Below are 21,346 nucleotides of genomic sequence, written 5' to 3'. Positions count from 1 at the left end.
ACAGACCAATCAATATGCCTCTTACCTGGTACTGTCCATGATTGTATTCAGCCGATGAGCAATGGTAAATACTGTGCAGTCAGCAAACTGTGTGCGGATTGTTGCCTGTATCAGATCATCCGTTTCCAGGTCTACGGCAGCAGTGGCTTCATCTAAGACCAAGATTCTACTTTTACGCAGCAAGGCTCTAGCAAGGCAGATCAACTGACGCTGGCCCACACTGAAATACAGGATGTACGAGGTCATGTCATTGAATAGGGCTGTCACATTGAGGCATAATTTTTTTTAGACTAAAGAAACCATTAAAACATATTTGAATAGTAAAACATTCAAAGATATTGTAATTGAATTGCTAGGAAAACAGTAGTTTTCCCGGTGTACTCTTGATTCTGTAAACTTCCTTGGCCATTGCTCCATAAAAAAAGTCCCATTCTTGATGTAATGTGTTGTCCCTTCTCATTCCTTATTTAAGTGTGATACCTTGATGAAAAGACTTAGTTCTTATACTGTAATCTCCTTCATAAATGCTCATTAACTACTCTAAGGCAGCTTTGATTTGTTGAAAACACGACTACCTTCTGCACAACAACAATATTGGAATCTGAGTACATTTGGCCTTTTGAGTACTTCTGAACACTGTGCAAGGCTATTTTGTTGTATCTTATAACTCTCATTCTGTATACTAGTTCACCAGTGATACTATTTTGTCCTCATCAAAATCTATTGCATGATGTTGATCTTCATTGTACATTTACACTTCAAGTGTTACTGCACCAACAGAGTGAGACATTTTTATCTGGTTAGACTGCTGCAAATACGCCATATGTGAGCATATGTCATGCCTCATTGGCTCTTCCTGTGTTAGGTCTGCCTGCGTGTTGCTCATAACTCAAAGTCAATACGTAAAAGTAATTCTGTGTATCGTCCATTCATAGATAGATCTACACCAGCTTATGGTTTTGAGGCTGCAGCTGTGCTGTGCTGTTACAGTTACACTGTAAGTTTGGCGAATACATTATCATGACCATATTTGTACAATTGTTTAAATTGCTTAAAAGCTGTAATGGTAAATTATGACTTTTCACCTGCTTGCAAATTACCCATCATTTCTGGACGCGATGAAATGGGTGTTCTGTCTTCATCACAATGGTTTGACCAAAATCCATTGTTAGCAATTGGAGGGGTGACCAGGTTAAACGATGGTAAAGGATTTCACGATGAGACCCTGGGACTGAAAAACGTTCCTTTATTGATGACTTACCTGAGATTTTCACCTCCTTCAGCACATTCAAATTGAAGTCCATCAGCTAGACCTGACACAAAGTCTGACAGATGGGACAACTCCAGAGCTTTCCACACATCATCGTCTGAGTATTGATCAAATGGATCTAAGTTCATCCTCAGTGATCCAGCAAATAAAACTGGGTCCTGTTGTGTTTAGGGAAACAAAAATTCATGATCAGTGTGCGTGCTTCTTGAAACATATTTTATTCTTCTTTGAAAATACCGTCTAAAGGCCATAACTTACAAGTATACAACCTTCTAATTCACTTCAATTTTTCTGTCAAAACTTCTTTATCTATGAAAGGGATGCAGGAAGGAGGTACTTCCTCCGTTGCATGGCTGTGCAATCACCAAGAATACTAAGGCTTTCAAACATTTCAACACAGAAACACAGTGGTTGATGGAAAGAGTAGCCTGCATACATATAAAATCACTTCAAGCATACAGTAATAATGTCTATAAAGTCAAGGTTAATGCATTATCTCTACACTATTGCTGAAGCTAACGAAACTTCAGTCACCGCTTTTATGGCAATTACCACTACCTAGACATTTATCTATCTACACATACCGGTACACACATACACACACATACATAAACACACACACACATACACACATACATAAACACACACACATACACACATACATCTGTGTAACCATCTGAAATACCAATATTTTCTTACCTGTGGTATGATTGTGATACGGGATCTGAGATCATACAACCCAATTTTGCTGATGTTCACACCATCTATCACTATAGATCCACCTGCTGCTTCTATTATCCTGAACAGTGCCAGGGTAAGTGATGATTTGCCAGCACCAGTGCGACCTACAATACCGATCTACAGAGAATGTACAAAGGAAACAGAAAATCAGATCAAAAGTTACAGATATCCTAGAAATAGTAACATCCACAAAATGGTTGTTGGTTCCACATGAAAATTTCATACCTTTTCACCGGGCTGTATTGATAAAGTGATACCCTTGACAACCAGGTCCAGATCTTCTCTGTAACGCGTGCTATAGTCTACAAAGTCCACCTTACCAGTCTTGGGCCAGTCATCGCTGGGTCTGTTATTTGGCACAATGGCTGCTGCCTGTTAAGACATATATACAATGTAAAGTAGGTGCAAAGTCATGATATTCATGGGATTTTATGACAGCTGTGTTCTAGGGTATGGAGATTCCCAATTTTCTCAAACTAAGCTGTTGAAAACTTTCTTTCCTCTATCAGCCTCAAAATGAGCTGCCACAAGTGGTGAGGCCAAAAGAATATTGTAAACGTTTAACAGTCTGGATAACTGTCTCAGAGGCATATTCTACTTGATATGAACATGATTTACGTCTGACCATTCATTCATCCACGGGTATGTTTGCATTGCCAAAAAACTGTATTGACACAAATGGGCAACTAAAGTATCTAGTGTACTGAAACAATGTCGATCTGAATTTAACAGACCTCTACAATGCCAATTTGTGTTTATTAAGTGAAGTAAAAATTAGATTTTATTTTCAGACAACAATTAATCAGCCCACCTCTGTAGGTATTTCAGCATATTCTTTCACTCTCTCTACTGATACAATATTGGTTTCCAACTCACTGCTCATGCGAACCAACCAGTTTAGTGTTGATGTTATCTGTAAATAAAGAAAACATGGTTTGCAAACGATTTGCTGGACCACATAAGAACACCATATGACCTTTGCTATTTTTACAATATACTTAAAGAATCATTCAGTTAATTTATACAATATGTACATTGTATATATGTCTGTTGTTCCACACTAAAGGAATCTGCTGATTTAATATGTCACAAACCAGACCAGTTAGTGATACACTATCTGACCGACACTAAAATTGTATCTGATGCTTACAAGCTCTCATAAATATTCAGTTTGATTGCTTGATCAAATTGCTCAATAAATTAGCTTAGCTGGTGCAATTCAAAAAGATCTTTCCAGTTCCTATAGTGTTTTAATAGCTCAAACCACAAAGCTATACCTTTTATAATAATAATAATAATGTAATAACATTCCATTATTATTCTTCTAAAAACATTTTACATTTTTTTAATCATCCAGAATAACATTACAATACATGGACACACCAATAGCCAAGTACACATATCACAATGTGTATAATTTGAAATCTTACTGTGGAAGAATAAAACTCTAATCTTGACTAAAGTTCTGTTGCCAACAATATTATTGGATATTGTTTACATGAAGGCTGTACATCAACAAGTTTAACACTTGCATTTCAGCATACTTTTGGAATTAGAACAAAAAAATTGTATTTTACAATAAGAACAGAAATAACAATTATACATTGTAAATTACAGAACACTGAGATCTAATCAACATCAGCAGTTTTTCATTAAGATGGAGCCGCACATTACCAACACAGTTTTTCCAAAGGAATATTTCTCATCTACGATGACAAAGAAACTCCCTCACACTATATAGTTTCAAAAAGCTGAAAATCTAAAGTTTAGTATGGCAGCAATACTTTACAGGAAGGATAAATTCTAAATATTGTCTTAAATCACTTAATGTCTTCATCAGATCTGAGATTAGCTATACACCACTCTATACTGACCTGCAAGGCGTAGGTTATGGAAAGACCAACTATGCCACCATTGAGAGAATCTCTGCCAATCACGGCAAATAACGCAGCAAAGAATACAATGCAGTTGCCGATGAACTCCAGTCGCAAAGCCAACCACCTGCACATGGGTAGAGATACGTTTCAATCAGTACCAACTAGACTACATCATGATGTAGCTTATGAAAAGGTATATAACACCTTCAAGTTGTTTATTTCCAGGAATCTTAGCCCCTGGTTCAGTACAGAACAACTATATTGTTGTCCTTGTCATATATGCTGGTTATGCTCCACTAACTGATAATTATCATGACCACAGTCTACACAGATTGGTACCAGTCATTTCTCGTATTAAATGATCGTGAAAAACTGAAGGCAATATTGCTGTTTCATACCTAAACTGTAGGATACGTACTACCTATTAAAGACAATATTGCAGTTCGTGCCTTTGGAACACACACCTTACATTATTGGGAAAGCGGGGATTAATTATAGTGATGTATTTTTCCAAGGTCATAGTAACAAACTGTGATCTGGTTAGCGCAGTTGATTTTATGAAAATGAAAGTCACCACCGATCATGATGTGCATTTCCTCTTCCAACAAAATAACTAAAACATACTGACACATATAAACAGGGAAGTACGTGTATTAATGGCTGGTATACATACCTGTTGGAGCATATGTTTGGATAATAGGTGATCTGATTTTCGTCAATCTTATGTTCATTCTGACCGATGAACCTCTTTTGCTGTCCGTATGCTCGTATGGTACTCACACCAGTGATAGTTTCAGAGAAGTGTGAATAGATAGGTGAGCGACTGACTGATTCAAGACGTTTCAGCTGCCGAGATGTGGCAATGTAAAATCTCTGGGTAGACGGAAGATATCAGTAAATAATAAGAAGTGAGTCCTTTTTTGCACATTATGTGTTATGCATTGTATATTTGCCTGCCCCAGTCATAAGTCTATAGTCACAAAATCTATGTTCTGGATATTATACAAAATATGAACAAACACAGCAAATAATCACATATTACTTCACTTCAGACAAGTTGAGTTTTCTTGCCACACTGACGACTGGGCAGGATTGAACAGGATTGATTCACACTTTCTGAAGTCTTGGATTGAGGTCAACATTTCCTCTTATATGTATTGGATAACTTTACCAAAACTACTGAATACCTTTATATTTTCATTACATGACAACCAATGAATTGTTGAAATATTGCATGCATTAATGATTTCTGAACAAAACAAAACACAGAAAACAAAACTATTTAGTTCACAATCAGTTGGATATTGTAGTGCAATAAAAGAGTAAGAGAGGTCAAAACTGGGCAGCATTTCACAGGATCAATTTAAACTTTCTCAAGTCTTGGATTATTGTCAACAATTCCCCTTATTATGTAGTCAATAAATTCATCAAATCTATTGTGATGACTGGAGATGATATTCCAAGAATGACCTCTTGAAAATTTTCACTGCACGACAATCAGCGTATTATTGTACAGTAGTGTTAACTATGAGAAATTCTCAACAATAAAAAAAAAAGCAACATGCTGTTAACATTCAGTGGGACGGTGTAGTGCCATCAAAGAGTAAGAGAGAGCAAGCATTCAAAGATGAAAGTGCAAAGAGTAGTTGTGTGAAAAGACACCCATGACATGACAGTATCTTAGCATCAAACTTGCTGTGGTCTTCAAATAGAACATTTTTTGCTATCACACAATGCCTTATTAAAATATTGAGTTGATCAGTCAAAACAGGCAGCCCTGAACCCCTGATTTCATAGTGATTGTGGACACTGATTGTTAATGACATGTTGGTCCTTTGCTCTGATTTTAAAGTTGTGTTCAGTGAAATATTTTGTTCAGAGATAAAAGCTGATAAAAAAGTGGCCTCTCATGTGGTCTAGGCTACAAGATCATTGATTCTCTGAACCTGTCTCTTTTTAGCACGAAAACTCTGCAACCTTACTTTATGGGTAATAATTGGCAGACAAAACTGCAACATCTACGCTCTGTTGCTAAAGCACCGTTTCAGAGGTGGAGATGAAGCGAAATGGTTTGATCACTGCCTTCTTTGTCGGGTTCGGTTGGGTTGGTAGGTACCATGGGTTGCAAATTTGAATCCTAAAGAAGAATCATTGAAATTGTAATTGTTGGTTCTGTCTGTCATTGTGCCATATTATCTAAAAGATCTGTGTTGTGTCGACTTATTTACAACTGTCCTAGCTTTTTATTAATCATGATCACAAAATGCAATATTCACTCCTGTATGACAGAATATTTTAATATTTTAATACTAGTTGATGTGTAAGATGCGATATGTTTGACCTTTTACGAATTGTGTAATACCATAGTGCGAAACACTTGAGTTTTAAATAGCTTCTTCAATCTCTACAAAACATCACTGACATGTTTATTTTAATGGTGTACAACAAATTTTGAAAGTAATTTTAATGTTTTCTCTTTGGGACTTTCATTGCTATGACAGCAAAAGGAAATAAACCAAGAGTAATTCCTGTCATTTATGTCATTGAGTTGCGATTTTGTACTATCACGAAGAAAATTAACCACTTATTTTCAGTTAAGTATTACTGGTCAAGAATTTCTGATTCATGAAATTTCTGATTTTCAATGTCGAGTACATCTCCTTTCAAAAGCTCTGAACAAAAGTCAGCAACAATATAGCCCTCTTGAAAATTTTTCATGCTACAATACAGGCATGAACAAACAACTTTCCTTTCAAGGCTCATTCTGGACAGGATCATGATTGTTGAACTATGATGTGTATTTTGGTACAATCAGGACTTATTTATTTCAGCAAGTTTATTCGTGTAAAAAATTTCTTATTTCTGAAATTTTCTTGGTCACACTATAAATTTCAATTCTTAGTCTGTAGGCAACTACTACTGCCATCATAAACCTCTAGAAATTTTTCATACCTGCCATGGCAATCCAGGTTATGGAAATGACAATGATTTCTGTTTAATGATTGGTCAAAGGATGTGATGGTTTGGCTGTTCTATAATGCCTCAGTGGAACAAACCAGAACTCCCCTTTGACTTCGTCTGGGGGGACTAAAAAGTCATCATTGATGACATAGTCCCCACTTGTTAATGGGTACTTTGATTACAAGTCCTCTTCATTAATTGGATCTGTGATTAAAAATAGTACGACACAGATGGGGCTTCATGGCCGAGAATTAGTTCCATGATATTGAAAATGTAAAACCTATCTTGGCTGCCACCCTAATTACAAAAAGTCATTAAATGAGTCACTAATAATTAATCAACAGGATGCTGCCAAACATTTTTGCATCCTATACATGGACAGAATATCACCTGTACCATATTTCGTAAAGTTTGATGCAGGGCTTCTGGACATTCACCTTAAAGTAAAACTTCACTATGTGTATGCAATTTAGCAAATTACATGATGGAAACTGGCACTTAAAATTACACCTTTCTCACAGCACATTTTGGATGGTGAGACTCTGCTCAAATTCAACTTTTATATCACTGAATAATGGGTTAAAAGTGTAACAATAACATACTGAATAAGATTTGAGGCTCTCAGCCCCTACCTTGTTGTATTTACCTGGATCACCTTTCAAGTATTGAGCCTTAAGGGTTATTTTCTGTGATGTCCTTTGCAAAAGTAGTGCAAAGAGTTCACATGTAACATTGTGTCCAGAAGATTAACAGTGCCATCTAACGTACAGTCTATTAATGCACAACAGTACTTTTCTACAGACACACCTGAACTTCTCTAAACACTGAGCTATTGCATTAATCAACTGGAATTCCAAACAATGGCAACACAGGGTTAACGCATGTAATATGGGAAACAAAAAATGTCTCAGCGAGACTCACCCCACATATGTGAGCAGTTCTTAGGCAGGCAGTCAGTACATGTAAATGTTTGTACATGTATGACATACCACACTGATGTTATTGGCAGAGCAGGCATGGGAAAAATATGCATGCCATAGGGAGACCCTGTGCATAAGCGAGTACCAGTTCTCAAACAGGCAGTATAAGCAAATGTTATACCTGTATGACATAGTACAATAATGCAATGCCTGGAACAACAGACAGGAAAAGCAGTGTGGATATGCTGACTACTATAAGCACAGCCGCAACTCCAAATGCATAATATATAGCCAACTCTGAAGAATGTGGGGAAGAACCAAATCCATGTTGTCTATGTCTTTAGAAAAGCGGTTTACGATACGTCCCGTGGGTGTAGTTTCAAAGAAACTCATGGGGCAGACCATGACATGGGCAAGAAGCTGCTTGTGCATGGTCTTTGCTGAGAGGAGATTAGCTACATACAGTGTTACAAGACCAGCGTAGGAAAGTAACCCTGTAGGGCAAATAGAAAAAAGGCATAATAGCAACATTTTTCATTGCCAAGTAGCTTTCCATATAACTTCACAGTCCTCGAGGGAGTTGTTTCTAAGTTTAAGATTTTTACCTTATGGCTACACTTATTTTGCTCATTTGCATAATATCCATCAAATCAACATTAAAACACCCAATAGGACTATGGTTGATTTGGCATTGAACTCATTTGCATATTTTTGGAGCATGACATTAACATTTCGGGAATATCATCCTTGACTCAAAAACATGTACACACAAAATATCAAGCTGAAAAGTGCCATCCACATTTACGAGAAACTCAGCGGTCTGACATACATATAGACAGACTGACAGACAGATAACCGCCTATGAACAGCTTCTACCCCAACAACTTCTTTTGCCACATATAAGTGACGACTAGAAGCTATTAAAGAAAGAAAAAGTAATTAGAAAGATACCACAATGATACAAATTAGAGGGACTTACGGGTAATTTCTAGTATAATATTTATATGTACACAGAATCTACCTTGAGTCAAGTCCCTGACCTTAAACACACTTAAAACAACCTTAATCATAAACTTAAATTTGAGAAGTCTAATACACACTTGAAATGACAATCTCAGTGTTTATAATAGCACCCCCAAGGTTAATATATTTCACTGGTCCACATCTGTTACGCTCAAATTCAACTTTTATATCAGATTTGACGCTTTTAGCCCCTACCTTGTTGTATTTACCTGGATCACCTTTCAAGTATTGAGCCTCAAGGGCTATTTTCTGTGAGGTCCTTTGCAAAAGTAGTGCAAAGAGGTCAAATGTAACATTGTGTCCAGAAGATTAACAGTACCATCTAACGTACAGTCTATTAATGCACAACACTACTTTTCTACAAACACCCTGAACTTCTCTAAACACTGTGCAATCGTATTAATCTACTGGAATTTGAAACAATGGCAACACAGAGTTAATGCATGCAATATCGGAAACAAACAAGATGTATCAGTGAGACTCACATATATGTTAGCATTAGTTCTTAGGCAGGCAGTCAGTATATGTATATTTGTATGACATACCACACTGATGTTATTGGCAGAGCAGGCATGGGAAAAGTATGGTGCCATAGGGAGACCACGTGCATAAGGGAGTATTAGTTCTCAAACAGGCAGTATAAGCAAATGTTATACCTGTACGACATAGTACAATAATGCAATGCCTGGAACAACAGACAGGAAAAGCGGTGTGGACATGCTGATTACTATAAGCACAGCAACAACTCCAAATGCACAATATAGCCAACTCTGGAGAATGCGGGGAAGAACCAAATCCATGTTGTCTATGTCTTTAGAAAAGCGGTTTATGATACGTCCCGTGGGTGTGGTGTCAAAGAAACTCATGGGGCAGACCATGACATGGACAAGAAGCTGCATATGCATGGCCTTTGCTGAGCGGAGAGTAGCGACAGCCAGTGTTATAAGATCAGCATAGGCAAGTAACCCTGTAGGGCAAATAGAAAAAAGACATAATAGCAACATTTTTCATTGACAGTAGCTTTCCATATAACTTCACAGTCCTCGAGTGAGTTGTTTCTAAGTTTAAGATTTTCACCTTATGGCTACACTTATTTTGCTCATTTGCATAATATTCATCAAATCAACATTAACAAACTTAGATATGTGACCCAATAAAACTATGTTCACAAAGTTTAAAAGAACAAAAGGTATTGTTGATTTGGCATTGAATTCATTTGCATATTTTTGGAGCATGACATTAACATTTCAGGAACACCATCCTTGACCTAAAAACATGTACACACAAAATATCAAGCTGATAAGTGCCACATTTGCGAGAAATTCAGCAGACTGACATACATGTATACACACATATACAGGCAGACAGACAGATAATTGCCTATGAATAGCTTCTACCCCAACAACCTCTTTTGTCACATATATGTATGGGAACTGGAAGCTATTAAACAAAGAAACAGTAATTAGAAAGATACTGCAATGATACAAATTAGAGGGACTTACAGGTAATTTCTAGTACTATAGGTACAGAATCTACCTGAGTCAAGTCACTGACCTTATATAAACACACTTGAAACAACCTTAATCACAAACTTCTATTTGAGAAGTCTTATACACATTTGAAATGACAATCTCAGTGTTTATTATAACACCCTCAAGGTTAATATATTTCACTGGTCCATATCTGTTATGCCTGTGGGGGTGATGGCAATAGCATTTGTGTCTCTCCATCACTTTTATTCAAGACTTCATTCAAAACTAAGTTCTAGTGATACCATAAGTGCACATACTGAGAATTTCTGTTGAAGATGAAATGAAGATCAATGAAATCAAATAGTGTTTTACAGTAAGGTTGAATGCACCTCGGGAAAGGTATTTGGACTCTCACATTTCTACAATTCTTTTCTGGTGTACGTACCACTTGTGAGGGCTCATTGTAAAGCACAAGGAATACATACTTTTCACCACTATAGTTTTGTGAAAATCATTAGCTTAATTTTTCCTACGGAATTAATTTCAAATGTCAGCCAATGTTGGGTAGTAGTCTCCCTCGTACCAAAAGTTGCACAGTGATTCCTGACTTTTATTCCTCCTTTATTAAGAGAATGGTGAGAAAAGTTTGCGCAAAAGTTTATTAGTTTTTCAATTTTGAAGTGCATAATACCATGGCAGTAGCCTACGAAGTTATGAAAATGTTAGAGGATACAATAAGTAGCAAGGGGCCACCAGGAAACTCTTTTGAATTTGTATCCAATGATTCATGTCCACTGTATTTTATATTGTCCCTTGTGACATGAAAATTACAAATGGCATATAGATACCATTGCTTGATAGCAAATTATGTTCAAAGTTGCAATGTCGTACAACACAATGTAACACCAGTCAAGTATACAATAGCTGCAGTGACATTATTGGCAAAACAGCTTGAGAAATGGAAAACAGGATAACTGCCAAAGCACACCCAGGGCACTGACAAGAACAATCAACTGGGGTTGAATGCATGGACACACTGTTACCAGGAGAAGTACTTAATACCCTTCCATGTCCCTATCATGCAGATATGCATGGCAAATGTGTGGGAACAAAGTGCATCTTAAAAAAGACAATTCAGCATTTTGGCTCCCAGACACAATGCTAATATTATATAGGGCTCAGCCCTTGGTGTCGCGCCAGGGGTTAAGATTGGCAATGTTATTTGTATTGATTCATGATAAAATGTAATTAATTGTTACTTCATAAACGTTTATATGACAACTATGCCCAGTTTCCCTCTGATGAAAGCAGTTCACTACGTCAAACCCTGCAGCAGTGCAGGTATAGATTTTCTGTAACATGTAAAAATTTTGGACAAAAATTGGCACTTTTTACAATGATAACAGCCTATTGCGTTAAACAAGGGAAGTATTATGCAATCATTATCATTGCAATGGTAAGCGCACTGCCCACCTTCCACTTGCAAGCTGAAAACTATAGCGTTCCGTCTAATTATAGCGTCTAATTATTGACACAGGGGGCGCTTTTCTAAAATTAAATCCCAGCATTCTTTGCGTATGTCCCGTTCATATGCACGACAGTTTTCTCCCTTTATCTATATTAACGATATTTTGTATCAGCGACAAGGTGCATAATAACATTTACTGGCTAATAAAAGAGGTATATTTTATAAATGGCATGTTATATAATAGTAATTTGTTTCGTATTTGTTTATTTACGAGTACTCAAAAAAAAACATGGCGGCACCCATGAAAGAAGGGTACACTTCCGGTTAGTCGCATAGTATATTATGAATATGCGCATGCGTAGTCAGTAAGCCGCTGGCGTGACTATTATAGCATTTGATAATAAGACCATGACATGTTTTGGAAGCTGTACGTTAGTGCAAAGAAAATCAGATAGCTAGCAATGATTTGGCATTTATAGAGCAAAAAAATATCAAAGCAGCTGAACAATTGAAAGTAAGCAAGAGCTAATCCAATGTGATACAAAATTCATAATGTACAAAAGGGCAAAAGTAAACTTTACAAATAGTATACATTTGCTTTCTGTATTTCTTCATTAAGTACGTGTGATATACCGGTACAGTGGAGTTTGATTGCATGTCCGGTTTGCCTTGCAGAACTCGACAGGTCTACATGTTGCATATCGCTAGAAAAGTAAACATTTGAAACAAATTGAGTCCTTGGTGTTAGATTACAGTGCGCGCCGAACGTTTCCCATACTCTGTCTTGTCTACAATCATGAGTCATTTCAGCATACATTGCACTGCATACACATCACCAAAGTTTCTTTAGGTGTTTATGAAGAAACAAGCAAATTCTTTCCAAAATAAAATGTTCTTCTCCTCTCAATGTCAAGAATCCCGACAACAGTCCATTCAGCATACAGTCTGCAGGTAGCTTTTCCAGTGCAGTCTCCCCTATCAACAAGTTTGACACTGTGCAATACAACAATGAATATTATCAACCAGAAAATTCTTAACACTCCTGCATGAAACTTTTTCCTGCTTTCTCTTGTGTCTCAGTTAAGCGAAACTCTCTTCATTGACACTTCACTCAAATACATGAAACAGCTACAAAATAGACTAGAAGAAAAGTGATGATTTTACACATGCAAGTGCAATTCTCAGTCAATACAATACATTTTATGCCATTAAATAACACACCCAGTGTTTCTGAAATAATTCACTGTATTTTGGCAAGTAATTTCCCTGATGGCTTCATACACGACAACGACATGGAGGAGACGGCCATATGTCTCTTTCTGCAAAATTTTCTTCATCTTGCTGAAGTTCAAGCAATATTCTACTGAATGCCCAGAGTCAGTCTGGTTGATCTTTAGGACTTTCTTCAAGATATAGATCCCACACTCGAAAAATATGCCAGTGAGTTTCGTCGGAGTTGTATTTCCCAAAAGAAAATACCTGAAAGAAAACTGATGATGTGTAGGGCAGTGTCAAACTTGTTGTGAGTGGCATGCTGAAACAACTGTCGTGGTAGACAGTGTATGGGAAACATTTGCCCCACTCCAAAGACTAAATTTGTTGCAAATGTTTACTTTTCTAACGATAAGCAACATGTAGACTCGTCGAACTCTGCAAGGCAAACCGGACACTCAATCAAATTCCACTGTACCTGTACAACATAATACAACAATGCTATGGCTGGACTGACAGACAGGAAAAGTGGTGTGCACACACAGATAACCAGTAGTGAAGCTACTGCTCTAATGACACAACTCAGCCAACTTTGGGCAACTCTGGGAAGAGCAGAATCCATGCCGTCTATGTCTTTAGAAAAGCGGTTTAGGATACGCCCAGATGGTGTTATGTCAAAGAACCTCATGGAGCAGGCCACGACACAGACAAGAAGTTGCCTGTGGAAGGTCATTGCTGAACGTAGGGCTGCATGAGCCATTGTTATATGAGCACTGTAGAGTAATAATCCTGTGGGGCAAACAGAAACATAGGGCCAAAGTCCCTGAAGCTACTATAGACATGGATACAAAATTAAGTATATCCTGACTGTATGAAATTATCTCACTAAGGTCATCCTAGGGACATGTAAACCAAATATTAAAGCTGTCTGACCAGCGGTTTTGAAAAAACAAGCGACTCAACAGTTGACAGAGCTCTGCTGTATTATGTAGAGAATAACCTTTTGTGACACATGTATTGATGAAGAAGGTGGATATCTTTGATAGCTCATTTCAGGATGGCCTGACCAAAAATGGAAAAAAATTCTGTAATGATACAGATTTGCATATTTCATCAGACTATATTAGTCTATAATAGCAAATAAACGAGAGTTAATTACATTCTAATTAAAGTAAACAAGACTTGCTTAAATCAAGATTTATGTCATAAAAAAACAGCATATCTGTCAGGTTATAAAGAATCTTGAGCTGATTATCTTTTAATATCAGTATTTTCATCCTATTAACCAAGCACATTTTAACTTGCAAATTAACATTGTAAGTTAGTTCTGTTGAATAAGTTGAGACTGTACGTACTCAGAGAAAGCACACTGAAGAGACAAATGTTTGAAACTTAAGAAGTTCAAGGTCATCAAAAGCATTATAAGGAATCATGTTACACTTTCAATGCACTGTTTACAAAGATTGCATAATTGCTATAAATAGCACATGAGGAATCTTACAGCCCAGCTTTACCATAAAAACCCTATCACTTTGACCACTCTTTTAATTGACCACTCTATTTTTTTCCTCAAAGGTAATCTTATTTTATCCTTACCAAGTCAACCATAAATGGAATTAGAACTTTCTCTATCTCTGTTTATTTGACCACCCTATCATGACAAACTATTATGAGCAATTTCTTTTAGATAACATAAATGGTGGTTCAGAATATATCAAAGTTGGGATTCAGGAAAGTTGCCTTTACATGTTTTAATCCTCAATACAATGTAAGTCAAACTTTGACCAAAAATGACAAAAAAATTCCTTAAAAATACACATTTGCATATTTCATCACAATTTGAACAAATCTAAGTTGGATTATCCCTAGGGACCTGTATACCAAATAACAAAGCTGTCTGACCAGAGGTTATGAAGAAGAAGATTTTTTACCAAAAACACCTTTTTTGGCATTAATTTGCCTATTTTCAACAATATCAAAAAATTAAAAAAATTAGTTTCTCAAAATCATATTTTTCATCTACACAACAAATATCAAATCAGTAAGTACTGCGGTTCTCAAGATATTTGAGTGGACGGACACCTCACAAACGGACATACATACATACATACATACATACAGACTGACGCCGGACGCCGGACGGATACCCATCCCAATAGCTTCTATAGACTATAGTCTATAGTAGCTAAAAAAGACATAGCAAAACTTTTCATAAATATTAGGATCAATTGACACACAGTTATACTTTGACTGATTATTCTTCTTATTTTTCTTGTTAGAAAACTTTTTTGTTCTTGCAATGAAACCAAAGTCCTGCTTGATATAGATCATAGTATAAATAAGTCTGGTATGGAGCTGCTGGCCACAATGCTGTAGCATCCCGATACTATATAAAAGCATTATTCACTTAGGTTTAATTTTTGATTTGCTTTTTACTATAAATGCTGGTGCAAATGCTAAATAAAAATTGATTCTATAATTTTGGTGGCAAATCAGATATTGTAAATCCCAGAAAAAATGTTTCCAATATCAAAATAGAGAAAATAAATACAGTGAAATCGGTATTATTTTGGTATGGTGGTGAAAGTTGGTCTGGTTGCTCATAAAAACAACATATATGGCCAGGTTTAATGTCAAATACAAGGTAAAGGTAACCCTGCATGTTACAATCACACAACAATGACGGCACTGAATTTTAACTGCAAAGGAAGTTCTATCAGTCCAATGTTAAATCTGACACCAACTACTGACATGAGACATATCATGGCATTGATCACATGTAGTATTTCATCTCGAATAGAATCACTTCGTGGCAGCCCAAATTTAAATTCAAAGTCGGAACATAGCATCAATGACACTTGGCTCTCAATTGGTTCGATGTGGCAGGCCAGAGTGAGTATACTTATTTAAGTTTACCCCTGTCATCTGCGCGTTTTCGTTGGATAATGTATCCATGTGTTGTCGATGTAATCTATTGTGTGCAATATGTATAGTCAATGTAATCTTAACTTATAAAGATGCTCAGTGTCTGGCACTGAATTTCTGACATGTGATCTCTCTGATGTCTATTTTCTGCATTTGGGGCTTAAAGTAATATGAGAATACCCTATAAACAAGATGACAGAGACACACAGGTTGATATAATAGCAATGGTAACTCCCGCCGCAGGTGGGTATCTACCCTCGATTTTAGTACAATTTGCTCCGTATAGCACTTGCCTATCGTTTCATGCTATATGTCACAAATTGTACCAAAATCTCTTGTATATACCTGCCTATGGCGGGGGTTATTGCTTAACTATACCATCTTGAACATGATTTAATTTGGCCTTATAAACCTAACCTACTGATAATATATCTGCATCATCCCAATCTTTCAGGGTCAGGGCCTGCCTGAGAGAGTCAATTTCCTCAACTTCGTAGAAAACATAAAAGTGCAATGAGGTCAAAAGTGATCTTGTATCCAAAAACTTATTGATACAAGCACAGACAGTAATCATGTTCCACTAACAGAGATTAACATTTTACAATTTAATTAATCTAAAACACAACAGTGCACAAGCTAGGTAACACTAGGCAAGAAAACAATACATGGAGCCTGTTAGCAGGACTGCATAGCAGTTAGTTTCAAACACACAGTACATGTAAGTATATGTTATACCTGTATGACATAATAGAGCAATGCAATGGCTGGAATGATGGACAAGAAAAGTGGTGTAGATATACTGATCACTAGCGGGACAGCTGCTACTTCCAACAAACAACTGAGCCAGTCCTCGACAATTCGGGGAAGAACCGAATCAATGTTGTCTATGTCTTTCGAAAAGCGGTTTATGATGCGTCCAACAGGTGTTGCTTCAAAGAATCTCATGGGACAGGCCAGGATATGGAAAAGAAGCTGCTTGTGTACAGCCTTTGCTGAGTGTAGAGTCGCTATAGCCAGTACAATATTGGCACCAAAGCCAAATAACCCTGTGAGGCAAACAGAAAAAAGTTGCAGCAAGTTTTCATTGATAGGATTGATAGAAACATTTTCTATTGAGATTCAGCCATATTTCTCTCCTAAATGGGCAGGTTTTTTATAAGTTTATATCTCTTTGCAAATTGACCGATTATGCACAATATTTTTTGAGGGCAAAACGGACTACAGTCACATAAACAGTCAATGCTAACATCAACTAATGTGAGAGCCACTGTTTGCGAGGACTATTGCTTTACTATAAACTTCAACTGATTGTTCTTTGTACAGAACTCTTCTGTTCTTGCGATGAAACTTACTCCTGCTCGATACAGAAAATGGTACTAATTAATACTATGGGGTTGCTAGCTGCAATGCTACTATGTTATTAAATAATATTTGTCTTTTTTAACCGAAGAAAAATATGAGTGACATAATGATTCCATACTAATATCATATGTATGAGCCAGGAATGTTGTTATTTTTACAAAGTAATTTTAGTTAACTGAAACAATTCTGTGTTTAAAAAATATCGCAATTATACGGTGTCGCTCAAATTTGATCAGAATTGGTACATACCAAAGATCAACAATAAGTGTTGTTTCTATCTGTTCAGTGCAGGAAAATTCTACGGAGATGTTATGACAATGATTTCTGCACAGTACAACCAGAAAAACAACAAGAAATATTTAAACCAGAAAAAACAAGAATGACAAAAGTACATAATGTCTGAAACTTTAGGTACTGGAGGTCAGCTTTAGCAACATGCATAACAGAAACAGCTAGTCCCTCTTAGTTTGAGCATAGACAGTCTTCCCGCTCTACTGTCTATGGTTTGAGCAGGTCTGTTAATATGTCACAGTTCATAAACAATGACAGGAAATGACTATTTAGCTGTTTCAGTTACTGCCACCACTCCCACACATAATAAGAACCCTGCATACAAATAGGTTAAAGGTCAAAAATCTCTTACTCAGATGTGTGGGCTGTTTCAGTTACTGCCACCACTCCTGCACATTTGCAGGATTTCCCCCTTTTCTTTCCTCATTTGCATATTTTTGACACTGACATGTTCATTTGAACAACGTCACATCTCAATCCCTGCAGCTACCTGTACACTAAATACTGAAAGGGTAGCTTGGTAGTATGGGAGCCTTTGCATGTGACCGACATACATCCGCACACACATACCCACATACATACAGACATACAGACGCCATTGACTCACCATATAAGCTCTTTTTGGTATTTATATTAATACCAAATATGAGCTAAAAATAACAATTTAATTAACTGAAACAATTCTGTGTTTAAACATTTGAACTACTTTTGGAACAATATCAATATGCCATAGGCTTGTTGTCAATCATTTGGAATAGTCAGTCGTGTTAGCGAGGTGAGTGATAAAAAATATTTACTGTGTGGGTTTAAGTTCTAGTTTAATGACTGTGGGTAGATAGTCTGAATCAACGAGAGTCAAGTCATTAACCTTGAACACTTCAACAACCTTTATCTAGGGTCCATACACTAACAGTCATTTAAAATTCATGGACTTTCAAGGACTATTTTCAGTAATTTTCAAAGATTTTTGAGGCCAAAAATGCCATTTTCATGATATTCTTTTTTACGATTTCACAACTGGTCATCTTGTCATTTATGACATTTTTGGAAATTGTGGATGGATTATCAATTTTCCAGGACTTTCTATAGGAGGCTTTAAAATTCAAGGACTTTCATGGACTTTCCAGTACTGAGCAAATGGATCCTATTTATCCCTCATATAACTATGGGTATAAGTGCTGCGGACCCTTGAAAAACACCAATCTCACTGTTAAACACAACAGCCTCATGTTATATTAGCACTGGTCGTTTCTTTATTATGTCAGTGGGGACAAATTTGTACAGAATTTGTCACTTATTTGTCACTTTTATTCATCATTTCAGTTAATATTTCAGGTGACACCATAGAGTATATAAAGAGAAAGTCACTATGGCAACTGAAGAAGGGACACAAGTGAAGATCAATGCACATAAAACTTGATGTACAGGAACCAACGGCTATTCAGCAAACATTAGATAGAGTATGTGATATGGCACAATTCTGGTATATCACAAATTTGCCGAGCCACACAACATGTTCAAATGCTGAGGGAATGGAAAATGGGTTCAGGGCAAACCGAACCCTCAGTATACCAACAAGTAGGGGGTTGAATGTCCAGACACACTGATACCGAGAAAAGTGCTAAAATCTTGGCATGTCCCTACCACACAGACATGGAACACATATTAACACAATGAGGAGTACTGTTTAATTAACTCTTTCACTGCCATGGTGTCTGCCAAAGCCATTGTTGCTGATGGAGAATGTGAACCTGTTTATAGGGAATTGGGTGAACAGGTTAAGATTGCATTACAGAATGACAATTATACTCCATGGCACCATGAGATTATTTTTGTTATAAAACCTTGACTCCATTGAGAAATTGCAAATGCACAGCATAATTAACATCCGGCTAGCAATGAATGGCTATTACAGTACAAAAATTATCCAGATAAACTATTGAAAGTGAGGCATTTAATGGATGTCCTTCATAAGGTGATTGCAGATTTGTTACAACTTTGTGTATATGAGGAATTCTTAGTGCAAATTTTCTTACTATATATTCCTTCATATAAAATACCTGTACGACATAGTACAATAATACTATGCCCGGAAGAACAGACAGGAAAAGCGGCGTACACACGCTGATCACTAGTAGAGCAGTTAATGCTCTGCATATAGAATTCAGAAATATAGAATTGATCACATCTACTTGTGGATATGTGCGCTATATAAGAACCAATATTATTATTATTATTATTATTATTGAATTCAGCCAACTCTGCATAATGCGAGGGATATCAGAATCCATGCCGTCTAGGTCTTTAGAAAAGCGGTTTAGGATACGCCCAGATGGTGTTGTCTCAAAGAACCTCATGGAGCTGGCCATGACATGGACAAGAAGTTGCCTGTGGAAGGCCATTGATGAACGCAGAGTAGTGAAACCCAGTGCTATAAAAGCAGTCAAGAGCAATAACCCTGTGAGGCAAAGAGAAAACAAACAGCAAAACTTTTCATTGATGATGGAATTTAGCAATATTTCACTGTTGAATGAAACTACTTATTCTTGTTTAGAGATCTGTTCTGGCTGTTTAATTCCTGTAATAAAACAAATGTTCTCCTCGATATAGAAAGTATGAAAGATTTATGAGCAGCAGTTTCAGAGACAAGCAAAGTTGACTACAGACAATGACACATAAAAAAAGAATTAAACTCTCTGGCTTGTCCTTTGTCTCTGAAAATGGAGATGAAAATCACATAAAGCTCAAATGCTGACTTGGTTGCAGTTTTGCTATTGACATGAAGGCACTTGAAAAATGCAGAGCACTACAAAAGTGTAGTCTCGACATAAGGTTGCAATACAGCATTTGTGCATTTCATTGTACATTTATCAATTTCCAACACAAATTGACATAATATGTACATCAAAGTACACTGTCCTTTATATATACAAAGATTGATTGATCTGCTCAGAAATAAAACTAATCACCAGGGAATGGCCTCCCAGCAGCCATGTTTGTTTGTATAGTGACACAAGCTGACATATACATAGGTGTGTTTTAGAACATCGTCCTTGTATGAAGTTTTTACTGGAATCTGTTTACGTCCAAGTAACGGTTCCGAGCACAGAGAAAATCATAAGAGACTGATTGCTTAGCATAGCTGCCAAACTAACTCTTCTCGCTACAAACATTGGTCATATCGTGACACAAACCAACTTGAGCATATACCGGTATATGTCACAGTGTATTATTCTTTGGTTCACACATGAAAGAGAAACAGGACAGATGGGGCCTGAAATGTCATTCTCCTCCCCAAAAGAAGCTCAAGCATAAAAAGTAACACAGAAATTGGGCGATTTTCATCTAACATAATGAGCAGAAAGGCAATGTACAATGACTGAGTTGCGTTGCAACATATTGTACATATGAGGAATTCAATCAATATAAACTCTTAATATCCTTTTCAGATTGTAAAGGTAAGTTTCAGATGCTTGATTTAATGCATACACTTCATCCTATTATCAACAGCAAATCAGCTGCACCTTCTAAGATTTTCACGATATCACAGAAATCATGCAAGGTCAAACGTGACAAATCTTACACCATGAATAACCTCCTCATATCCTTATTAGAAGATGGCTATGTGATATCACTGTAAACATTTCTGCCTGTGAAAACCAGATCTTGCAGGATGTGGGCTTTTACCTTTTCATCTTCAAAATGTAGGAAATTTGAGTCATGCCCATGTCACAGTAGGCAGTCAGTTTTAAATTGTGACAATAACAATGATATCACTGACAGTGCATACCAGATTTGCAGGAGTCATCTTAGATAATTCACTA

General features: G+C 36.7%; 1 protein-coding gene across 3 annotated transcripts in view; it reads right to left on the bottom strand.

The window, feature by feature from the left end:
• Window positions 1-21,346, bottom strand: part of LOC139151269 (multidrug resistance-associated protein 1-like) — a 59,416-nt gene that overhangs the window by 4,976 nt on the left and 33,094 nt on the right. The window contains exons 22-29 of one of the 3 annotated variants that reach the window (XM_070723940.1): window positions 16,605-16,915; window positions 4,562-4,761; window positions 3,886-4,012; window positions 2,823-2,924; window positions 2,237-2,383; window positions 1,970-2,128; window positions 1,262-1,428; window positions 26-220 (exon numbers count right to left, since the gene is read on the bottom strand). In XM_070723940.1, the coding sequence (XP_070580041.1) occupies window positions 26-220; window positions 1,262-1,428; window positions 1,970-2,128; window positions 2,237-2,383; window positions 2,823-2,924; window positions 3,886-4,012; window positions 4,562-4,761; window positions 16,605-16,915 (1,408 nt within the window). Of the gene's footprint in view, window positions 1-25; window positions 221-1,261; window positions 1,429-1,969; window positions 2,129-2,236; window positions 2,384-2,822; window positions 2,925-3,885; window positions 4,013-4,561; window positions 4,762-9,448; window positions 9,760-16,604; window positions 16,916-21,346 lie in introns of all 3 variants that reach the window. The other 2 variants (XM_070723938.1, XM_070723937.1) reach the window with 2 other exon arrangements.

This window comes from Ptychodera flava, chromosome 15 (assembly GCF_041260155.1).
Source record: "Ptychodera flava strain L36383 chromosome 15, AS_Pfla_20210202, whole genome shotgun sequence".
In the NCBI taxonomy this organism is placed as follows: domain Eukaryota; kingdom Metazoa; phylum Hemichordata; class Enteropneusta; family Ptychoderidae; genus Ptychodera; species Ptychodera flava.
The sequence above is the reverse complement of the archived record's forward strand: the minus strand, read 5'-3'. Positions and strand labels throughout refer to the sequence as shown.